At 40.3% G+C, this 23,225-nt stretch overlaps 4 protein-coding genes across 9 annotated transcripts in view; 2 read left to right on the forward strand and 2 right to left on the reverse strand.

Annotated features, from left to right (window-relative positions):
• On the forward strand, positions 1 to 11,616 carry def6c (DEF6 guanine nucleotide exchange factor c). The gene is made up of 12 exons (XM_086269454.1): positions 1 to 492; positions 1,139 to 1,279; positions 3,597 to 3,779; positions 4,410 to 4,640; positions 4,731 to 4,877; positions 4,953 to 5,061; positions 6,847 to 7,076; positions 7,746 to 7,853; positions 8,086 to 8,252; positions 8,375 to 8,573; positions 8,673 to 8,763; positions 10,537 to 11,616. The coding sequence occupies exons 1-12, from the start codon at positions 397 to 399 to the stop codon at positions 10,737 to 10,739; spliced, it is 1,905 nt and encodes a 634-aa protein (XP_086125580.1). The 5' UTR covers positions 1 to 396; the 3' UTR covers positions 10,740 to 11,616.
• Positions 6,862 to 18,284, reverse strand: LOC147310243 (serine/threonine-protein kinase pim-2-like). Of its 4 annotated transcripts, none has more exons than XM_086269459.1 (12): positions 17,678 to 18,284; positions 17,019 to 17,091; positions 16,778 to 16,934; positions 15,087 to 16,533; positions 14,457 to 14,693; positions 14,206 to 14,331; positions 13,988 to 14,082; positions 13,802 to 13,849; positions 13,499 to 13,717; positions 13,229 to 13,409; positions 12,972 to 13,142; positions 6,862 to 12,882 (listed from the first exon to the last, which is right to left on the reverse strand). In XM_086269459.1, the coding sequence occupies exons 4-12, from the start codon at positions 15,145 to 15,147 to the stop codon at positions 12,791 to 12,793; spliced, it is 1,230 nt and encodes a 409-aa protein (XP_086125585.1). In that variant the 5' UTR covers positions 15,148 to 16,533; positions 16,778 to 16,934; positions 17,019 to 17,091; positions 17,678 to 18,284; the 3' UTR covers positions 6,862 to 12,790. The 4 variants fall into 4 exon arrangements, with proteins under 4 accessions (XP_086125585.1, XP_086125586.1, XP_086125583.1 ...); XM_086269460.1 differs by lacking the exon at positions 17,678 to 18,284 and adding an exon at positions 17,185 to 17,298; XM_086269457.1 differs by lacking the exon at positions 16,778 to 16,934.
• Positions 17,723 to 20,315, forward strand: mcat (malonyl CoA:ACP acyltransferase (mitochondrial)). The gene is made up of 5 exons (XM_086269456.1): positions 17,723 to 18,347; positions 18,870 to 18,957; positions 19,060 to 19,277; positions 19,414 to 19,551; positions 19,963 to 20,315. The coding sequence occupies exons 1-5, from the start codon at positions 17,793 to 17,795 to the stop codon at positions 20,233 to 20,235; spliced, it is 1,272 nt and encodes a 423-aa protein (XP_086125582.1). The 5' UTR covers positions 17,723 to 17,792; the 3' UTR covers positions 20,236 to 20,315.
• The window catches only part of bik (BCL2 interacting killer), a 12,807-nt gene continuing 9,352 nt past the window's right edge, over positions 19,771 to 23,225 (reverse strand). For 2 of the 3 annotated variants that reach the window (XM_086269464.1, XM_086269462.1), the window contains 5 exons: positions 23,112 to 23,140; positions 22,011 to 22,098; positions 21,692 to 21,844; positions 21,481 to 21,595; positions 19,771 to 20,930 (listed from right to left, as the gene is read on the reverse strand). In XM_086269464.1, coding sequence (XP_086125590.1) covers positions 20,814 to 20,930; positions 21,481 to 21,595; positions 21,692 to 21,844; positions 22,011 to 22,090 — 465 coding nt within the window. In that variant the 5' untranslated portion in view covers positions 22,091 to 22,098; positions 23,112 to 23,140 and the 3' untranslated portion in view covers positions 19,771 to 20,813. Of the gene's footprint in view, positions 20,931 to 21,480; positions 21,596 to 21,691; positions 21,845 to 22,010; positions 22,109 to 23,111; positions 23,141 to 23,225 lie in introns of those variants that run through there. The other variant, XM_086269461.1, reaches the window with a different exon arrangement.

A 23,225-nucleotide genomic window follows, 5' to 3' on the forward strand; every position in this document is an offset into this window, starting at 1 on the left:
GTGCGTTGAGGAATTCTGGAGCCCACCCTATCAGGAGAAATACCTTAGATACAGTTCTGTGAATACATGTAGTGTGAAATCATCACGTAAATGTTTTCACACTGTCGAGATCTATCCATGTCTGCTTTTTTCCCCACTATTTTAAATCGTTTTGTTGAATTATGAGAAGGGAGGAGGACCGTGTGGTGCTCCAGGTTTTGTTTCGGCTCTCCGCCTCTTTAAGTCTGCACCACATCTGATACTTTGGGCCTTTGTCGTTTGCACCGCAGTGAGTGCTCTGCTCCACATTTTGCTTGGCTGTTCTCACCACACGGGCGCTCACCCGTGGCTGCGTAAAAAGCCGCTGCGCACCGCTTCGGAAATGTAGTTTTGCGCGTCCCCGGCGGTCTCCAAAAAATGGACCTAAAATCCGAACTCCTGAAGTCCATCTGGTACGCTTTCACGTCGCTGGACGTGGAGAAGTGCGGGAAAGTTTCCAAGTCGCAGTTAAAGGTAAGGAGAATTTTAGTGCGAGACGTTTTTAAGATCAGGAAACTGAGACCGAGGGGCGTCCGCTGGAGAGAGCACAGAGACAAACACAAACGCTTTATATTCTTGCAGTTTTACTTTGGTCATCACTTCGACTCTGTCTAAAGTCAGAACTCAAACGTAGTGGTGTGTACGTGTGGTGGCATACTGTGCGTGAATTCGTGTTGTAATCAGAGGAACATGAGACACGCAGACAGATTAAAAGCTCGCACTCAAATCCAGATCTTTTCAGACATTAACAGACGTTTAGCCTGTTCAGAGTGGAGGTGAAAGTCCAACCTTATCATGGCCTTGATACCACACAAAATTGTCAGGGTTTCTAAATAAAAGACGAATATTATGTTTTGCCTTCTTTTCCCCTCGGTAGGTTTTATTTTGCCTGTTAACTTGCTTTCCCTCCACTCCCTACATGCCTAACTGACCCCCCCTCTTGGTTAGAAGAATCCAGGGAAATAGCAGAAAGCTGCCCTGACATGCTTACTCACTGGTGACTAGCTGCCTGTGCTTGTGAGCGTTTGTTTGCTGATATGTGAAGAAACAAGGGAGTGTGCGGGAGTTGTGCTTAGTTTTATCCATCCACTTATGCTGTATGTCTGTTTGAATTCTCCAGGTGCTGTCCCACAACTTGTACACAGTGTTGAACATCCCACATGATCCCGTTGCTCTGGAGCAGCATTTCCAGGATGATGATGATGGACCAGTGTCTAATCATGGCTACATGCCCTACCTCAGCAAATACATACTGGATAAGGTAATGTAAAAAATACAATCTATGCAAAGGGTTTTCCTTCAGCTGCAGTTATACTTGTATTTATGTTGTTCAAAACTCTTACGAACACATCACTGAGCAGTACCTTTACCCTCGATCTCATGCTCCTTCATTACCACGATCATTAACTTAAGTTTATGTTTACATTGCGTGCCAGCTGGTCGTGCAGTACTGTGTGCCGATCTGCAGTTGAATGACATTCCCATTTCATGCAGTATTTACTCAGTTTCGAGTAACACTTGCAAAAACCTACAGTACCCGGCTAACTTAAAAAGAAATTCAGAACCGACTAGTTGTTGGTTTTGGACTTATTGAGATGAGGAAAATATAGCCCTTATATCTATTTTACATTTTCCCTTTAATTTAACCTAGCTGTGCCTGAATACTTCCAGCTAGTACTTTATTAACAGTTCAGTCAAACCCCCTGGGTTTTGTTTTGTCAGGTTTTTCTTTGTTTGTAACTATTGTTACATTGCTTACAACCAGAAATGAAGATTACAAAGCGAGATTAGTTAGCAGGCTATCGTGATCTTAAAGTCAGACATTCCAGCGACACAAAGGTCGACTCTCTTTTGACATTATGCTGAGACCGTAACGTGGTCGGGCAGTTTATGTTCAGAGTTTCAGTTTTGAAAGCCCAACATTCTCTGCTGAAGAAATACGTGTTAGCTAGCCTAATAGTCACACTGTGCTTCAGAGCTGCCTTAAACCTTCGGCACAGATTCAACAAGATGCTGGAAACATTCCCCAGAGATTATGGTGACATGATAGCATCACACAGTTGGTGCACATCTCCCATTCCACTACATCACAAAGGTACTTTATTGGATGGAAATCTGGTGGCTGTGGAGGCCATTTAATTCAAGTGAACTCTTTATCATGTTACAGAAACCAGTTTGAGATTATTTGAGCTTCGTGACATGGAGCATGGAAGCATCCATCAGAGGAAGTGTACACTGTGGTCATAAAGGGGTGGATATGGTCAGCAAAAACAAACAAACAAACAAACAAAAAAAACTGTAATTTTTTTTAAGCACACGTTGAATTTGACTATTTACACTTTATGAAAACCTCTCTCAAAAAACAGAAAATGTACTGGCAGAAAATCACTGGGACTTTTTCAATTTTTATAGCGCAGCTGGGTTCTTTTTACAGTGACTCTCAGGTAGGCTGCAATCTTTCAGTGATTCTTAGTTGGTACTCAGGGGTAAAAGTGTGTCAAAAAAGTATTCCCACCACTATTACATCAACAAAAAATACTTGTCACAGCAGAGATCAAAACTCCTCAGACCAGAAAGCATTTTCCCAATTATATTTTGTCCTGTTTCGGTGAGCCTGTGTGAATTACAGCCTCAGTTTCCTGTTTTAGCTGATAGAAGTGTGGCCTTCTGCTGCTGTAGCCCATCTATTTCAATGTTTGACTGTTTTGTACATCATAGATGCTCTTCTCCATACCTTTGTTGTAATGAGTAGTTATTTCAATCACTGTTGAAGCAGTCAAGGGATTTTTTACCACTCAATGTTTTCTCTTTTTCTGACCATTCTCTGTAAACCCCAGAGAATGCTGTGTGGGGAAATCCCAGCAGATCAGCAGTTTTTTGACATAGACTATCTGGCACCAACAATCATGCCATTTAAAGTCACTAAAATCATCTTTCTTCCCCATTCTGATGCTCAGTTTGCACTTCAGTAGGTCGTCTTTACTTAATAATATCTACACGCCTAAATGCATTGATCTGCTGCCATGTGACTGGCTAATTAAATATTTGTGTTAATGAGAAGCCAAACAGGTGTATCTAACAAAATGAGTGCACCTCACTAGCAACATAGCAGTGGAAATGTGTGTCACATTGTCACAGGATTTTCCATGTACTCAGCTGGTGATATTTTTATGCTTGATGCCAATGCTGCTGAAGTCCTTTTTTTAACACTGTTAAGAGTTGTAGCTGAGTTATTGTAACTTAATGATCTTCTGAAGCAGTCAGTCTTATTTGCAGCAGCAGTGTTGTGTTTTACTCTTATATTTATATAAACTTTAGAGATCTTTGTAACCCGTTTCTTCTGACTGCAGCACGCAGTGCTCAGTCGAGTCCCATTTTATATAAGTGTGCACAGAGATTGAAGCAGAAAGCGTGAGTTAATCGAGAAAGATGATAACCAGTGTCATGATAAGAAAGCCAGGCAGTGTTGAACTTCCTTCATAACACACCCCTCAGGAAACAAATAATCTTATGTAAAACTGTTTTAAAAAGTGCAATTTTAGTTTCAGTTCAGAGCATTTCCAGTTTTGCATTTCCAGGTCAAAAAGGGGATGTTTGATAAGGAGAAATTTGATGACCTGTGCTGGACAATGACCATGAAGAAGAACTTCAGAAGGGTGCCACAGGGGACACTGCTATCGGAAAGGGACTGCTTCAAGCTCTTCTGTTTATTCAACCTTCTGTCAGAGGACCGATACCCACTGGTGATGATACCAGAGGAGGTAATAGTTATGAAGAATAAGGAGAGTGAAATGTGTTCACTGAGAATTTGTAGAAACACTTAAAGTTGGAGAGGATTTTATTTTAGGCAACTGCTTGAGGCCTGATTCATTAGGGCTTTCTTGAAAAGGCTCAAATCCACAGTGATTATATTTTAAGTCATTTGTATGCTATAAATGGAAAAATGGACACACATTGTACAAAAAGTTAAACAATTCACTTTTGATTTAAAAGAAACAATTTAAGAGAGTTAGAGGAACAAACACCAGCAACGCTTGTAGTTTTTAGACACTGCTATACCCAAATACCCAAAAAGAAATATAATTTGTGTGTGATGACAGAGTTAGGACAGTTTAAAGATTTTCTCAGTAGGAAAATACAAGTGCAAGTAAGTTAGTTAATGAGGCTCTTCCTTCCTGCACTTCCTCCATAATGCTTTTGGTTTCCTGTCGACAGAGATAAAAATAAACGGCTTCTGTAGAAGTCACTCAGTGAGCTCCTCATGAAGAGTGATATCCCAAAACCACAGAATACAATCTGTGTTGAGTCAGTATTTGCATTGTCGGTGCCGTTAATATTTGGTTTTAGCGATGTGCAAAAAGTTTCGTATACAAATATTTGAATGCTTCTAGGTGGAGTATCTCCTCAAGAAAATCTCCACTGCGATGAGCGAGGAGTGGGATGGGAAGCCCATGGAGGACTTACTATCGCAGGATGCTACAGTGTGGGAAGAGGGAATGTCCGTGTGGACCTTCCTGGAGGATATGAGTGCAGGCCGGCTGCTGAGCGTCACCAGCGCTGAGGCCTTCAGCCTGGCTTTAGATGAGGTGTTCCTGGAGATCTATCACAGCGTTCTCAAGAGAGTGAGTTGTGCTGTGTCACTGGAGCCTATTTGACTGCTCCCTTGACATTTTTGTCTTTCTTTGTTCTTCAATTGATCCCTTGTTTTGTAGGGTTACATGTGGAAAAAGGGGCATGTGCGTAGGAATTGGACTGAGCGCTGGTTTGTGCTGAAGCCCTCCTCCATGGCCTACTATGTCAGCGAGGACTTAAAAGACAAGAGAGGGGAGATCCAGCTGGATCAGAACTGTGTCATAGAGGTTAGTGAGGAAAACTCAGCATGTTTAACTCTTCACCAACCAACGCTGTGACTTACATACATTTTTTTGTTTCAGTCTATTCCAGACAGGGAGGGGAAGCGCTGTCTGTTCTGTGTGAAAACCCATAGTAAAACCTACGAGATGAGCGCGCCTGACCAGAAACAGAAAGTGGAGTGGACTCAAGGTGTGTAACTTACAATGTGTGTGCTCATTGGTTTAGTGTGGTTGAAATGTACTGAAGCTTATCATAGTGTATATAAATAATTCCAGGATCTTTCAGATATATTGAGGCCACTTGTCAAACAATCTGTGTTTCATTGGTTGCTAATTATTTGTGTTTCTTTTGCCAATGATTAAGAAAACTTTCAGAAGTCAGCTGAAGCTTATAAAATGTTGACTAAGTCACAGTTACAGCCAGACTCGATAATGCTAAAATAGTTTTCCCTCGATGTTTTGGGTCAGTATCTCCACAATTCATCGTGCCACTTCTATAAGCAGTCACACCTTCAATAAACACTAGTGACTCAGTTCTTTGTCTCCACCATGTTTGACGGAGGACGTTGTCTACATTTCCAAGTTAAACTCAATTTCATCTTTACAATATTTTTCATAACTGTGCAGGCTCTTTTTTATTCTTAGTAATGTTTAACCTGACCTTCCAGTTCTTGAGCGTAACCAGTGCTTTGGACCTTGTTGTAAGCTCTCTGTATTTCCATTCATGAAGGCACCTCTTGATTACAGACTTTAACAGTGATATCTCTACCTATACTCTGATAGGTGTATTTTAGGTTTTCAGCCTAATGATGGCCTCCTTCATTTGCACTGATATCTCTTTGGGTCTCCTCTTTAAAATTACAGATATTATGTCTGCTTTATTTGTCATAAAATAACAAGGGGACTCACTGAAACTGCTTTTTAGCCAATTGGTGTTTTTGAGCATTTGAAAATGGAGGACTGTGTATAAAAATGGCTGTAATTCCTAAAGAGTTAATGCATTATTTTTTCAAAAACCTTTGAATTAAAGGTGAAAGTCTGCACTTCAGTCACGTCTTGATTGTTTAATTTAAAATTTACTGTGGTGTTGGACAGAGATAAAGCACAAAAATGGTCTCTGGTAACTATATAAAAACTGCTTTCAACCATGACTCAGTGCCATTAACTTCCACAAGAAGCATTATAGAATGCAGCTGTCTACGAATGGAGAAAATCAAGGACTTTCTCCTTTTATCAGAAGGAGTTTTAAGAGTTGAGAAAAAAGAAGCAATGACCAAAAACACTGCACAACACTATTAAGCATGGTGCAGGTAGCATCATGATTTTAGGTTATGCAAGTCTCTTAAACAGCTGCAAGAAAAGGTGTGATGGAGGTTGTTGATACTAAATGAGATTTAACTAGTTAGTTACTGCTTCCTGTAATAACAAATTGTGTTTGCCTACGATTGTGACTGAGATAAGGAGCCACATTTCATGAATAATAGGTTCAGACAGCTTGGTAATTTGAAAAGAGGTCACTGACAGAGGGGCACAAAACACCTCTTCTACAAAAAAAGACAAAGAAGTACAAAGTTTGGGTTAAAGTGGACATAACTATTTTTTTTACAGCTCTGCCTTGTAACACTGAGACACATCTTTTTTTCTTTTTTTTTTCATGAAAGAATGCTGCCATGGCTTTCTCATGTAAAAACAAAGTGTACATGTAGTTCGTATCTTTGCTTTGTTCGTAGGCTGTTCATTCTATTTATAGCAGCAAATGTGGTGTCTGCAAAGATTAATGATAGTGTGGCAGCTGATCCAGGTGATAATGAAGGTGATGATGAGGGTTTGCTAAGATGCAACTCATAGCAAGAAGTCTTTTCTGAGGGAAGCTATAAAAGGAATATATTGTTTTTTTAATTGTTTTAATATATTATTTTCTATAGCAAGGCAACAAAATTGCATTACTATTTTTATGTATTCTTTCACTATTCAGCCATTCAAACTGCCCTCCGTCTTCAGAGTGAGGGAAAGTCTTCCCTTCACCATGAACTCAAACTGAAGAGACGGATCCAGCGGGAAAACAGTCAGCGGGAACGCAGCCGGAGCGCCCGCAGCAGCTGCAGCAGCAGGGGCAGCCAATCTGATGACTCGACTATCCATGAGACAGAGAAGACAGAAAAAGAGAAAGACAAACAGGACTTAGAGATTGAAAACATTATCAAGGTAAGTGAGGGCTATAAGAATCTTTTTTTGTAATATTTATTTAATTACATCATGCACCAAACTATCCATGGTAGTGATTATTTAACTAAGTCATAGTGGCACTGGGCAGCTGCCAGTGCAGTTCATTTTGTCCATTTAAAAAGTACCATGTACACTCACTGGCCACATTTTTGTTAGATACACCTGTTGAACTGCTCATTAGGTCAAATACCTAATCAGCCTATCACATGGCAGCAGCTCAGTGCATTTAGGCATGTATACATTAATAAGATGACCTGCTGAAGGTCAAAGGTCAAATGGGATTTAAATGACTTTGAACATGCATTGTTGTTTGTGTCGGACAGGCTTGTCTGAGTATTTCAGAAACTGTACAACCATCTAACCGGTTTATAGAAAATGGTCTGAAATAGAGGAAATCTCCTGTGAGCAGCACTTCTCTGGGAAAAAAATCACTTGTTGGTGCCAAAGATCAAAAGCGGAATGAGCAGATTACTTACAGCTGTAAGGAAAGCAACATGAACTCAAATACCCACTTACTTCAACCACGTTATCAAGAAGAGCACCGCTGAAAGCACAATACGTTGAACCTCGAAGCTGATGGCCTAGTGTCACCTGCTGGATAGAGGTGAAAACACAAACCAAACAATGGCTCTTTCATCTGTTTCACAGCATGCTCGGGAACTGGAAACTCGCCGAAGGGAGGCAGAGGAGAGAGAGCGGAGGAAGCAGAGGGAGGTGCAGATGGAACTGGAAAGACAGCTGAAAGAGGCTGAGATGGTAAAAAAAAAAAGTTTTCCACTTGACAGCAATTATGTACAGAGTCTTTTCTCCTTGACTTTGATCTTTGAGAACTGCAGCAAAATGTTGACTGTCATTATAAAATTCACACCTAGTCTTTAATGATTTGGAAAAATGGTTATGACAGTCCAGGAAAAGGTGATTCAGGAATAGGTCAGTTTATACCGCTCTGTTGGTGCATCTGTTTATGTAGCTGTGTGTGTGTGCATAGATAAAAGACAGCATGCAGGCTGAGATGCAGGTGAAGGAAAAGGAGGCTGAACAACAGAAGAAGAGGATCAGGGAGCTGGAGCTGACACAGCAGCAGCTGGAAGTTGCCCTTAATATGGAGATCCAGGCTCGGCTGGAGGAGGAGAGGGCCAGACTGGAGCTTGAGCGGTAACAATGGATTTCTAACTCTTATTATGGCCCTTTATTATTTTATTTGTGATGGAGATCTGAGATATCCATGAGAAGTATTAACATTTTCAGTTGCTTCTTCCCTTTTTCCCCTCCTTCAGGTTGCTGCAGGCTGAAGATGAAAAGAGGAAACATTTCCAGCTCCTCCAGGAGCAGCAACGTACAATGCAAAACCTCAGCCCCATACACGAGCTGTCAGATGGCAGTCCCGATGAGGACACCCCCTCAGCCCTCAACTCTGCCTCTCAGGAGCTCCAGGATCTGCAGGCATCTCGCCAAAGAAGTCACCAGCGTCTGGAGGTGAGCAAGTTTGTTTTGACTGGCTTTGTGAGCAGCATCTTATTTAGTGCTCTTCTAAAACAACACTGATGAGGATGCCTGCATGATTTTTGTTTCCAGGAGGTCCAGGAGAGGCTGAGGAATGCCAGTCAACATGTACGGCACTGGAACATCCAGCTGAACCGACTGATGACCCCCATTACTCCTGCAGGTGCGGTATTCACTTTGCCTCTTTGCGGTACAGACTTCAGGAACAGAGTGTTAGTATAGTTAATAACAGTGTAGACCATATAATCTGTCAGATAATTGCATTAAAATGCTACAAAAGGCACCTACCCCCAAACATGTCAAGAGATTAATTCAGTGACTTGAATGAAAGAATCTGACTCACCTCAAGTTAATTAAAACTAGTAAACAAGTAAAATTAAAACTAATTAAGGCTGCTTCACACCCTGGAGGACGGGGCTGTGGCCCCCCCACACTCCCTAGCAGATCGTTACATGGAGAAACCTTTGGAATACAAGCGCGCTGATCCACACAGGTATGCACACGGGTGTTCACTGCTCGTAGACCCAAATTACACCTTTCTTGGCTGCTACTTCGAAGCACATCTGTCCTGCGTGCTGCACAACAACATTGAATATTTAGTATTTACTGCTGTTTACACTTAGCTAGATTAATGCGATGGTGTTGTGTTTAGTATGTTGCTTTGTTTTTTTTTTTGTCTTTTTTTGCTTGTTTTCTATTCTTCTCTCAACAGGTGATCCAGGAGATTTTTATTTTTTTTTCTCCCCTTTCTCACTGTCCCTCTCCCCTTCTGTTTTTCCTTTCCTTCCTCTTTCTTTCTCCCTTTCCTATCTCTCACTCATGTCTGTCCCGTCTGTAACATCTGAAAATAAAATATAATAAATAATAAAAACAAAGATCGACCAAATGGACCAATACGGCAATGCCACGATGATCCATTTGGCAAAGTAAATCCATTGGGTATCCTTGTTGGTCTTCAGACAACAATTCTGATGGCTAAAGAACCAAATGGGACAGGCGAGAAGAAAAAAAGAAAAAAAAAAATTAAAACTAAATCTTATTATGATTTAAACACGGAAATCTTAAAACGAAAAATAACCGCATGCACAGTACAAACAGTGCAGGGGATAGTGCTATATACAAAGTGGTGACAGGGAAAAGGCTCCGGGGAAATCCAGGTAGGGAAAAGACACTTGCTCTTCTTCTGACTCTCTCTCCAAACACTCACACAAAAAGGGAATCCGCTCGGGGAATGCAGAGTCGGGTCCAGGGGATCTATGTACAGAAGGAAACACACGTTAGAGGTTTTGCACAGGGAAGCAAATGAGAACTTGCTCAGAGCCGGGCTGCACTGACGCGAGTCACACACAACGATCCAGCGATGAGTAGAAGCCACTCCCTGGCTTAAATGTTGGCTGCACTGATGAGGCCCAGGTGTTTCCTCTTAAGAGGGGCGTGGGCCGAGGGTGTGAACCCACCATGAGTTCCGCCCTGGCGAGAGAGCAAGAGAGAGAACACTACTAGTCAGCGGCCTGCTGATCCCCTGGCCGTGACAGTGGGGTTCAAATCCCTTATTCAGATTAAGATTTTATGTGACATTACATTGGCAAAAATTACATTTACTTGAATAATGTGAGTATTGGAGTAAGTACTTGAGTAATTTTTGAATAACTTTAATTTTGTAATGTGCATATTTTATGAATAATGATGTTTCAATACTTTAATCTACTGAATAAGTAAGAATTAGACTTAATAATCTTTTTACTTTAAAAAGGGAAATTGTGTACAATCTTTTATTCTCCAAAATGCACATAATAAAAATGTTTTGGGGAATGTATATGCTTTTTAAAAACCAATTGCTTCTTACCTGATGCATGCTATAACTTTCAGCAAAACTGAACTAAAATTTGTTAACAAGCTTACCAAATAAGAAATGTTTTGTGAATTTTCTTTGCAGAGCGACTGGAAAGCCGGCTGTTATCAAAGCCCACATGCCCTAAAAAGGAGGACGCGCTGGCCAGTAATGAGTTCATCACTAAGTTTAAGATAAGAGTTGATCAGAATAGAGGCGATGATGAAAGTCTGGAGCATCAGTTGGAGGCTGCCAACCTGTCTGATGAATCGTTCGAGGCCCAGACAGAAGTCAACGGACAAATATGATCACAGACATTTTAAAAACGCGAGTTGAGAGTTAAGGGGGAAAAATATTGTAATAAGTATATATTTGAATTGCACACTAAGATATAAAGTGATGGCAGCGTGGCAGCGAGCACAGTGTTGCAGGATTTAATTAAAAACACATCTGACTAAGACCAACTGAAATTTAGAGTTGTGTATAATAAAGTTTATTCATGATTAATAAAACAAATCTGTAATATTTTTCTTTCTCTTTTGTCCATCTGAATCTCGCTACAGCTTAAATAAAAGAAAAGAATGTGTTTTGAATAAATTAAACTCTATTCTCTCTTTTTTTCTTTCTTTTTTTCTTGGTGGGTTTTCTTTTGCAATCAAACGCAACATTATACAATTATATAGTATAGTAAGAAATATCCTTTAACTTAATTTAGTATTTGTTTTTTAATTTTTGTTTTTATTGTTTCCCCTTCAGTTTTGTGCTTATAACATGTTCTAATCTGACATATTATGCAGTAAATTATTTTTGCAATAACTTAACAGGCCATTGTGGGAGCCAACATTCACTTATCAAAGACATATTTGTATATTCTGTGGGCTGCTTTATGGTTGTGTCATTTAGAAACATAAGCCACAAAAGACTTCCACTGGAGAGTACTTAAAAATGTATTTTTATGTAAAGATATTTTAATAACTACTATATTAAGAGAGAACCTATTGTTACATGGATTAATTGTACAAACTGTAGAGAAATAAGTTTAAGCGTGCAACTTTTTATTCATTTTTAACTGTATTAATGTTTTTATGTTGATACAGCCGCCTCATATCTGTTTCCTCAGTGTTTTTTAAACCATGTACTCCATCCATGAGTAAGAACATGAATAAATTCCTTTCCAAATTTGTAGTTCTTTTTTCCAACTGTTTTGAGTATATATGTAACATTTCTTTACACACAAATGCAGGTATTCTTTTGCACCAAGACGTTAAAGAAATGCTAAGAAAAAATGAAAATACTACGTTGCAACCTGTGTGTGCGTGTATATATATCTGTATCTATATAGATATATATGTGTATTCGTACCCTTTTTTCATCATCTAGTTTCCTGTACCAGATCTTCTACTGATCCACTGAGGCAGACATGTAAAAAAACAGGAACTAAAGCATATTTCTGTATATAAACACGACTTTAAATCTTTATCAACAGCTACTTTAGAGGAAATTCTTCAATAAACTGCAACCAAAGGCTCAACTCAGAGGACAAAACCCAACCTGTTATAAATAGTGTGACAGCAAACTTTCTCTTGTGTAAAGTTACAAATAGGAGTAATTATCCACAGGAGCTTTTATACATAATGAAGTTATAATTCGTCCTGTAGAAATTGTACATTTAAGCTATATAGTTCCCTCTGTGATAACTCTGCCTCTTATTAACTTTTATGCTTTTACAACCCACTATGAGCAAACACTCAGCAACAGTGGGAAGGAAAAACTCCCTTCTTGAAGGAAAAAACCTCTGGTAGAACCAGGAAATCTGTCTAAACTAGTTGGGGGTTAGAGCAACAGATGCAAGTCTTCAGATCATTTGCAGTGTGACTGTCTTTGTGCACACTTTAACCTGATTCAGTTTTCTTATTTGTCAAAATGCACCATGGGTAAAAAAAACAAAACAAAATAGTAATGAAGGAGAATCTTCAGCAAAGATGAATTAAACAAGTTTTATTTTGATCAAATTTTACTTTAAGTAAAACACATCTTTATTTGATGACTTTAATGTCATCAAATAAAGACAGTTTTGATGGAGCTCCTGACCCAGCCCAAGCTCTCTATGAAGACGAGGAAAAACTCCCCAGGGGGCCAGATCGATGGGAAGAAACCTCGGGAAAGCCCATTCAAAGAGAGATCCCCTTTCCTGGGATGGCTGGGGGGGTTACAGGAACTCCAAAAAAGCTAAATTTTTATTTATTTATTTTTTAAGATTGACCCACTCTATCTATTCCTGTCCAACAGAAAAAAGAAAGGAAGTTACTACAATGTATCACACTTACATGATAAGGTGTGAATTGTGTGTTTGTGTGTGTTATCTTAGCCAGGGGTGAAGCTGGAGCTCCTCCAGTGTTGGGCGCTTCTCCGGGACTATAGCTAAACATGCGTCCAAGAAATTCCGGCATTCTTGAAAGAAAGAAAAGATCAAAAAGATGAAGATGATAGTTCTAGTGATCCAAGGCATCAGTGAATCTGGAAGTGTGAAGTTTTCTTACCTGTGGACAGACGCTTTTTGATGCTCAGTTGCTTTGTGAGGAACCTCGCGGTACTAAAGTATCGTGCATGAAGCGCTTCATACAACACCACTCCCATTTGCCACACCGTGGTGGGTCCACACCTGTAGCAGCTCCTAATGTACCACTCGGGAGGGATGTGAAGAGGAGTGCCTAACAAACAGACACAATTGCAATTTCTTCTAAAACAAAAGACACAAATTGTTACATCTGTGAAAAGCAGGAGCAGAATATGTTACCATAGAAGATGCGATACAGAGATCGCTGTTTAACAAAGCAGCTCAGTCCAAAGTCAATGATGCGAACTCGAGGCACATCTGAGCCGGTCTCAATCAGAATGTTTTGTCCCTTGATGTCCCGATGAAAGATGTGTTTCTCCTCAAGTTCCTTTACAGCATCAACTAGTTGCTTCAGAATGACCTGGAAAAGATGAAAAACACAATAATGAGTTAATGCTTTTCTGCCTTGATTGAATGCTGTACAGTCTAAGGCTCTCCCAGTCAACCTACCTTGGCCTTGTCCTCTGGTAAAGCTCTTCCATTTTCTGCTTTGTATTTTTGCAGGTCCACAGCAGGGACAGGTCTCTCCAGCACCAGGATCAGCTCTTTGCCAAAGTCGAACCACTCCAGCAAGGACACAGGTGCTGATATTCCCACTGACCCTTCTGCTTCACCTGCAAGTTTAAGCATAATGGCCACTTCCACCGAGAGCATCTTCCCATTTTCATCCTGAAATATTACAACAAAGTGGATGATGAGGAACGCCGCATTCAATCCAGTAATGTAAAACTAATTCAAGTGTTGGACGCTTACCGCCACTTTGCAGTAGACTTTATTTTTGGGAATGTGTTTGATGGCAACCTAGAAGACACAGAGCATTGGTGAGCATTTCCTCAGTATGACATAATGAAAGGTGGAAACACAGCAGACGTCTCAGTTTACGATATTATCCATTATCTGCGTTACTGCCTGTCTTACTACCATCATCTGAACACTTACTGGAAAACGATCTTCTAACCGGTAGCCAGAAAAAACTGCTCCGCAGCCTCCTTCTCCGAGCTGGTGCTCCTCCACATATCTGGCTTGGAATTCACCTGAACAGACAAAACAGCAAATCTTGTTTTATTACAGCTGTGACACAAATTACTCTCCTCTGTAGCCTAAATGTTCCTTCTGCCCTTCCCCTGAATATAAAACCCAAGCTGCTTGCTACTTACGTTTTTGGTCTGCCACTGATTTTTTGCCCTGGTCCACATTCCTTTTTTTTTTCTTGAGTGGCTCTCTGTTGTCTCCCGTGGCCTTTCTTTTGCCATTTTTTGTGCACTCCTGTTTGTTGTTCAAGTCTGGAGATGTGGAAAACACCAAAAGCACATCAGCTCACTGGATGATAGACACAAACACTAAACACCAATATCTTAAACCTAGCAACCACACTTAATCTACCCCCTTATTCAACTAATTAGCCTACCTTTACCAGAGTCCAACGAGGAGGATGCTTGCTCCTTGTCACCGCTCGTATGGTCGAGAAGTTTAGCCTTCTTTGCTTTCTTTGTTGTGCCCTCTTCATCTTGCACAACCTTGCGCTTCACTCCTTTGACCACATCTGAGCTGGTGGAAGGACCAGCCTGCTCAGCGACCCTCCTCCTTTTTATTGGGGTCTTCTTTTCAGGACTGGCCTTTCTTTTAGCAGTCCTGCTCTTACAATCTATAAACGACGACAACAACACAGTGGTGAAAAAGAGTCCCCGACATCAGGACTGGAAGCAGTTTGATGGCAAAGAATTTGAAATTGCTTTTGCTTAAATGATCACAAGTTTATTCTTGGGATTAAAAAAACTGACCAGTGCGAATTGATACTAGGTTTACTAAGTCTTAGATCTTGATGACACTTGTTGGTCTGTTTTTACTGTTGAGTCCAAGAATAAACTTATTACATTATTTTACCAAAAGACCGGTAACCTTCCTTTGATTAGACATCTTGTATTAAAGCTATTTTCAATCAAACATATGATTCAATTGCTTCAAAAATGATTCACACAGTGTCAACATTTCTAGGATTTGGATTTTACCAGGTTCTTATTTTATTATTTTTACTTACCTTGATCTCCTGAATCTTTCTTATCGGCCGGAGTGGTAATTTTTCTTGTTTCCTTTTTCATTGTAATTTCGGAGAACTTTTAAAATCGAAAATGTAAACCGTAATGAGTTAATATTGAGTTAATACTTCTTCAAATGTGCACCTTTCAAATGCTTGACTTTTCTAACTGAATTCTGTAAGTGAGCTTTATAAGTAAACTCTGGAAACTACGGCAACACAACATAGAATCTTGCCTTTCAGTGACTTCACTGACTGCCAGTAGTTCAAAGTAGTTTACAGAAAAACACTGGCAGACAAAGCCATAATATTTCATATAATTCAATCATTTCATATCAATTAAACAGTTTCTTTCATTATCTTTCATCATTTGTATAAAGACCTCATCTATGGATGACAGTATGAAGATTTGTGGTTGACCACACACTAATAAACACAGTGTCAGCTACATTGTCATCTGATTTAAAGTATTTATTATGTACATTTAACTGTCATGGTACTGAGTCTGTGACCCAGTGTTTTGTGTTTGTTCATTTATATTCATTGATTATTCTTATGTATGTTTTTGGTTCTCTTTATTGTTTTCTTCTTGTGTTATATTCTTAGGCTTTAGGTTTCTGTTACTTTGCCTTGCCCCTGTGTCCCACGTGTCATATCTATTCATTCTTGTTTCCATGTTCCCCAATTTCTCCCCAGTCAGTCATGTCTCTGTGTCAACTCTGTGTCTTTGTAAAAGTCTCTTGTTTGCTGTTTTACTTTGATAGTCATGTGTGCTATGTTAGTGTTTTCATGTCTGTGAAGGTTCTCAGTCATCTAGGTCATCGTAGTCTAAGGAGTTTGGAAAGAAAGCGTCAGAACTTAAACTTTGCTTGAATGTCTTCAAGCAACTTAAAGAAGTCCAGACGTTTTCTTTCTAAGCTCCTTAGACTAGTGTTTTCAGTTTTCCTTCCCCATGGTCTTGCTGTTTGTGATTTCTCGCAGCTGTGCTCTCATCCTGTGTCTTATTCCCTCATTTATCCCTCTGTGTATTTAAGCCCATTGTTTTCCTCTGTTTGCTGTTGGGTTGTCTGTGTATCATCCATGACAATTAAATTAAATAGCAAATGCAACTACAATTTCAATGAGATTCATTCCTTGCATTCTACTGCAGTGGCTGAAAGTAGACACCAAGCATTATCACTGTAACTAATATAAATATTGGACTTGGAGGGTATTCATCTGATAGACTGATGCAAACATTACTGTGAGGAAAATTTTGAATCTCCCAATTTTCTTTTTTTCTGAAAGAAAGAAAGTTGGTTACTGTATCACATTTGTATGGCAAGATGTGAATTCAGTATGCGTGTGTGTTTGTGTCAGAGAGGAGTTTATCTGAGCCAGGGGTAAAGCAGGAGGTCCTCCAGCATTGGGCACTTCTCCAGGACTTTGTTAAAACTTGTTTTCAAGACGTCTGAAATGAAAGAAGGACAAGAGATATCGAGATGATAATTCCAGTGAGCCAAGCGATCACACTGATTTTCTGCAAAATTTTCTTTTTGAGAGGCATTCGGCTGGGCAGCGGGTATAACACATCTGCAATGCAGCAACATCTGCTCTCTGGGCCTGTGTGAGAGTGTTATCTCAATGGCGGGAATGAGGATGTTGGAATTTGGCATCTCAGGCACCAACTCATCTCTTTCCTTAACCGGGCTCACCAGAGATTGGTTTCAGCCTCTCTCCATGCTTTAAGGAGGTTGAGTTGATAAATCTGACTGGCCCCTCCCCTGTCTGACCGTATCTCTTCATAGTCAACACCAATGTTCTCACCGTGTGACCATGAACGGTCCTTACCACTTGGCAAGTAATTTCGAGCTAGAAGAAGGGAGTAAGACAAGAATTTTATGTCCCTGTTAAAATACAATTACATTTTATCAAATATCACTAAGCAGTCCTTACCTTTAAATACAGCCTGGTTTCTTTCTCTTTCTTTCTATACTCTGAGTGAAGTTAGCTCTCATTCTTTCTCCTCCTGTGAAATACAGCAAGTGGAGCTTTAGCTAGCAACACACTGTGACACAGTTAGTGTTTGTTGAGGTGATAGAAATGCTGCATTTCAAATTACCTGACACAACATTTTACTCCCTTTTATGTTCACTCCTTTTTTTCTGAAGTACCGCAAATTATTGGCTCGTGGGGTTGTTCTGGTGTTGTGCTAAAAATAAATGAATCAAAACTACGGTACACGGTTTGCTCTTTCATCTCTTTTTATGCGACATCCTCTACTGATTAAAACGCGACTGCCTTTCATGTGTCACTGTTTAGGCTCAAATCTCATTGTTTGAAGGCCTGCAGTGACGTGAAATATTAACTTCCCCCAATGGGTTAAACCCAAAGTAACGAGTTTGTTTTGAAAATATACGGAGTGGAAACTACAGATATTTGTTTAAAAACGTAGGGAGTAAAAATTAAGTACAGCAAGGAAGTTTTTTTTTTACTTTTTTACTTCCTACCTGTGGAGCCAATTAAGCTAAATTTAAGAAGCGCATGTCTGTGTATACTTAAAAGCTCTTATAGTTATTTTCACTTTGTAGTAAATTTTGTATGACATGACATACTTTGACCTGAGGTGGCGCTGCAGCGTGAAAGAGCCTGAACGTCAACCGGAAGAAGACGAGAATAAACTCCGTATAAACAACATGGCGTCTCCCTGTGAGGTGTCATGCCGAGCAGATGTCAGAGTTGAGTTCAAGCAAAGTTGACTCTTTCGGTGATTACAGTTTGTCCGGGCGGGCTGTGCGTCTTATTTCATCCGCAGACACGTCGTTGGATGAGGAACAGCTCATGTTGGCATCAGTGGCAGTCAGGATGGCAGCATCTTCCAGAGGGAAGGTCAGGTCGCTGGTCTCTCTGAGCAGGACGCTGTCCACCAACAAGCCCGGTTCCACGGCTGGAGATTACCCTCCTCCGGCTGAAGCCCCCGCTTTTCCCCCGAACAGCGAGCCAGCCGCGGCGCCTCAGCGGAGACCCAAAAAAGACCCCAGCGGATGCTCCGTGCTCCTCTTCCCCGGTCAGGGCAGCCAGTTTGTGGGCATGGGCAGAGGACTTTTAAAATACCCCAACGTTAAAGAAATGTTCACCGTAGCCCAGAAGATCCTGGGTTACGACCTGCTGTCCCTGTGTCTGGAGGGCCCCGAGGACGAGCTGCAGAAAACGGTTCACTGTCAGCCGGCGGTGTTTGTCACCTCCCTGGCTGCTGTGGAGAGACTCAACCAAGAAAACCCCAAAGTAAGTGCCAGTTAAATGTCTGGAAAAAGGACAATAACTGCAGGTCCTGCCTTCTTAAATGTGGCCAGTTTATCTTTTTTTTTTTCATTTTTAAAAAATACTGCTACAGTAATATTAATTTATATTTAAAATGTGCGCACATTATGTATGAGGGTGTGGCTGAATGATGCTTGAGTGCCCAGTAGAAGAGCATCTTTCAAATGCAAAGTTTCTCATTTCAACTTTAATTACTGCACCTGATTAAGGCGGTAGAGTAAATAAGGCTTCCAACAGTGGTTATTTCTTATTATCACATCTTGTTTTTATTGTTTTTATCAGTAGATTGTTGTTTCACTCCCACCAAAAACATCACCGTAAATAATCTTCTGATTCTGAATGACCATTTAAAAAAATAAACAAATTGTTCTGAGTTAATTTCAGTTACGGATGTATCAGTGACATAAATGATATATCGGTCATAATCGGGAGGCTGTTACATTTTTATTTTTTTGATTTTTTTGACTTGTTTCCTGCTGTACACAGGCCATTGAGATGTGTGTCGCTGCTGCAGGTTTCAGTGTCGGAGAATTTGCTGCTCTTGTCTTTTCTGGGGCGATGAACTTTGCAGAAGGTAGAAAGATTTCTTTTTTGGGGTTTTTTTGTGCACTTGTAAAAGGTGTTTTAATCACAACTTTGGTTAATATTCTGTATTTACTCCTTATGCATCTTCTAGCTTTGTATGCAGTGAAGGTGCGAGCGGAGACTATGCAGAAGGCCTCAGAACTGGTTCCCAGTGGGATGCTGTCAGTCATTGGTAGACCTCAGGCTCAGTATAATTATGCCTGTCTGCAGGCAAAAGAGCACTGCAAGAGTCTGGGGATGGAGAATCCTGTGTGCTCTGTGGCCAACTACCTGTTTCCAGATGGCAGGGTTATTGCAGGGCACCAGCAGGTAATGCATTCATATATTCTTGCTGCTTTAATATACCGTGAATCTATTGTGTTCTCTTTTCTGTCTTTTCTCTCAACCATCAAAAAAGTTGTTAGAGCTGCTCTTGTCATTTCTGCTGTCTTCTTTGACTTCTCAGGCTCTGGATTTCCTCCAGGAAAACTCTCGGCGCCTAAAGTTCATGCGGACCAAAACTCTCCCAGTCAGTGGTGCGTTCCATACTGAGCTGATGGCATCGGCTACTGAACCCCTCAGAGAGGTGCTCCGGCAGGTGGAGGTCAGTCAGCCACTTTATCCAAAAGGGATTAACATATTTTCTGAAACATGCGTTCAATTACTCTGTAAAGCTACACCAGTCCTCATTTTTTTAAGATAACCCATCCTATTCAGTCTGACTCGGAAAGTTAAATGGAAAGTATACCCAAGATTTTACATCTGGTCCTTAGCAGGTCTTAAAATTAAGTAAATACAAGCACATATGAGCTGCAAAACAACATATAACACAGTGTCATTTATTTAATTAAAAAATAAGCCTAAATAAGCAACACTGTAAAGAAGATTTGGCATGTTAGGGACTGATAAAGTCAGGGTCCATGTGTTGTTCATCTGACATTGTATTTAAATCATTTTTGAGCCTCCTAACCACAAGTTCCATGTGCGATTTCCTATTCGTCCCCTTCCCGTCCAGGTACGACGTCCTGAGATCAGCGTCTACTCCAACGTAGATGGAAAACGTTACATGAACGAGAGCCACGTGCGCAGGCAGCTTGTTAAGCAGCTGGTGTCACCAGTGAAATGGGAGCAGACCCTGCACGAGATCTACGAGAGGACGCAAGGACAGCATTTCCCACACACCTACGAGGTCGGACCCGGAAGGCAGCTGGGCGCCACGCTTCAGAAGTGCAACAGGAAGGCATACCAAACGTACGCCCATGTGGAAGTCACCGCATATGAAGACTGATAAAGCTCCTGTGGTTGCTTCTTGTCTTTATACAAGTGTGTAATTAAAGATTTTTGTAATTTCTTTTTTTTAATTTACAATGTTGTCACATTTTTGTCATTAAGAAGTTTATTTGGCGTCACATGAAAAAGCAGTTTCAAATCTTGAACAGAAAGTCCAGCTCCCTTCATTGTACACTAAGCAATGCTACATATCATTTGAAAAAATTTTGGCCTCTTAAACCAGTAAGAAACAAATCTGGATACAAAAGACTGCAAGCCAGCAACAGTCCAGTCAACATGTTTTCTGACATGAATCAACATGTCACTGCTACAATAAACTGGCCAACTCCTTAGGCAAGGCTAGATTTCCTTTAAACAATTTACTCCCAACTAATTTTACATTATACTTTTTTTTCCTTCTCTTTTGAGAGAAGAGGTTGTCGTCCTCACTTTCAACTTCAATACCGCTCAATAAAAACAGTTATTTAAAAAAAAGGGAAAAGTCAAAGTAAACAGCAAGAGAAAACAGCAGTAATTCTCACTCGATAGCAAACATATTTTGACAAACATGGCTGAGAAGACCTGCTCGTGGCCCTCTTAAGCTTTCTGCTCCGTCCATAGTGCACTGAAAATGGTCACCATGGCCACCAGTGCCACAGTAACAAGTGCTCCTCTGTTCCACCCAGTGCAGGTTACTGGGTTAAAGTTGGATGCCTGTAAAATGAGACATAATGAGAAAAAGTGGGCTGTTTTGGATAGATGTACCAAATTATATTTAATATAACACGACCACACAACAGTCAACAATGCAACAAAGCAAGACTGCTCAAATCCACCTATTTTGACTATTTTGGCTCTATTATTTTTATTTTTTTATGTTTAAATTGAGTTTCTCCTTGTTTTATGTATAGGTTCTTATCTAAAAATCATATTTATATTGGGGTTCAAATTAAGAAAGTAGTTCACAGATGGGATCCACTTTAAAATCTTTGATTCTTTATTAAACTGTCTGCCAATTAAACGTTTTTGCAGGTTATGCATCTGTTGACTTTGCTGACACAACCTCCAAAGGAATTAAACCAGGAAGCTTTGCTTGTTTGGCACATGTGTAAACCTCTACACTTTGGAGTCATTGGATAAACCCGCTGCTGTAAATGGAAAGATATCTCTTTTCCTTGGAATACAAAGCCTTAATGCAAACACTAAGAGCAATGAACCTTTATGCATACGTATAATGCAGAGATGCGTTAAAGAGAAGAGTTACCCAAGCTGTCAAGGCCTCAACTCTGAGGATCCCCTGCCCAGGTGCAGTGCTCACTAACCAGGTCTTCATTGCAGCAGACAAACCCCGAAAAGTTCCTAACTGATTGTGAATATCCCTATGAGGAAGCAGTGAGAAGTTAGAACCAATCACACAAATGTAATAGTTTGATAAGTGAAATAAAATAAGAGGGAAAATTTTTTTTTTTTTTTACCTATAGATGGTCCGAGTCAGTGCCTGGGCAGGTCTCAGGAGGTTTAAGGGAGTCGGAAGCTGGTTTGGCATTCTGCTGGCATACTCTCGGTCTAGCTGGTCACCGATTAAAGCCAACTGGCGGCCACAGGCCCGTGCAACCCTGTCACTGATCCTGAGGGAGGAAAAGGCAGGTGTGTTTAGAATCCATCATAAATATGGGGAACTCAATAAAAATCTCTTTTTTATAAAGTTGTTTTTGCCCAAGGCACAAGCCCGAGCTGTGTGTTTGTTTTTGGTATTAATAGTCGAACTGGGGCAAGGGCGGGACTATACAGTACCTCAGGGTGCCAGGGTCCACCTCACTAGGTCCAGCCTGGAGGGCGATGACACGACTTGGGCGTCTTGTTTGTTCCACCATTTTGTTTTCTGAGAACATATATGCAAATTGTTCATATCGTGCAGCAGACTGCTAAGAACATCAACAGGACAGACAATGGCTCCACAGCCTGAAAGTGTCTGTGTGTTATCTTTGCTCAGGCTCCCAACGGTCAATAACAGGCTGTGTAAATACTGGCTCATGTGACCAGGATAGGTGTGGACTGGGTTACTAGGCTGAAAGAAAAAAACAGCTCCAGAGATAACATCATCTCTTGGCTCAAGTCCAACCTTTGTGCTGTACTTTCTTTTTAAACTGCAGCAAAAATGCATTGCAATGCTTTCATGTTTACGACCAACTTACGACAACTCAAGACGTAACACTTTACATTCAATTTGCCTTTTTCACTGAATTTTTTGTTTTTGTCTTAAAGTCCAGCTTAAAACAGGTTTATAATCTCCCAGGTACACCTGTCTTGAGATCAGTTCCTGTTGCACCTGCAATCCTGCCATTTAATGCAAATGCTGAATTTCCATAACTCAAATTAACCAAACTGCCATTTTACTCTCACAGAGAAGGATAGAAAAACACCACCGGGTCAGAAGAATCAGATCACAAGCTTTAAATACTATAAATCTTGACAAATCAAGAACTGGTTTTCCCTGGATTTAATTGCAACGTCTTTATTTTTACAAACCCTTTTTCTTTTGGCAAAACATCAGCAAACTGAAGCCTTAAACGTGGAAACATAAACACCACCATTAAAACGACAGGCAGCCATCAGGTAGAAGCCATATTGCCACAACAAAGTGCGGAGTCATTGCTCTCAGCAAACAAAGGTCGTTTTGAAGATCACACATATTGAATTAGATAAACAATAAACAGGTATTAAACCATTTAAAGACTTAAATTAGTGTATTGTATCATGTTTGAGCAGTATAATATTAGATATTAGTCGAGTATGAATATCCCAACCCTGAGAAGTAAACAGGTGCACACTCTCGTTCTCTCTCTCACACACACACACACACACACACACACACAAAAGGAAATTAAAAACTACCTTTTTATGTTGATTAAGTGGACGCCGCCCTGAGATAAAAGCAAACAAATTAAAAATAAACATTGTAATGTTAAAAATTGCTGGAAAATACTAAATAAAAGCATAATTTCGAAG

Source organism: Aulonocara sp. 'chitande type north' Nkhata Bay, linkage group LG17 (assembly GCF_057382095.1).
Source record: "Aulonocara sp. 'chitande type north' Nkhata Bay isolate Kocher_YH1m ecotype deep benthic linkage group LG17, A_spYH_male_GT1.1, whole genome shotgun sequence".
NCBI lineage: Eukaryota > Metazoa > Chordata > Actinopteri > Cichliformes > Cichlidae > Aulonocara > Aulonocara sp. 'chitande type north' Nkhata Bay.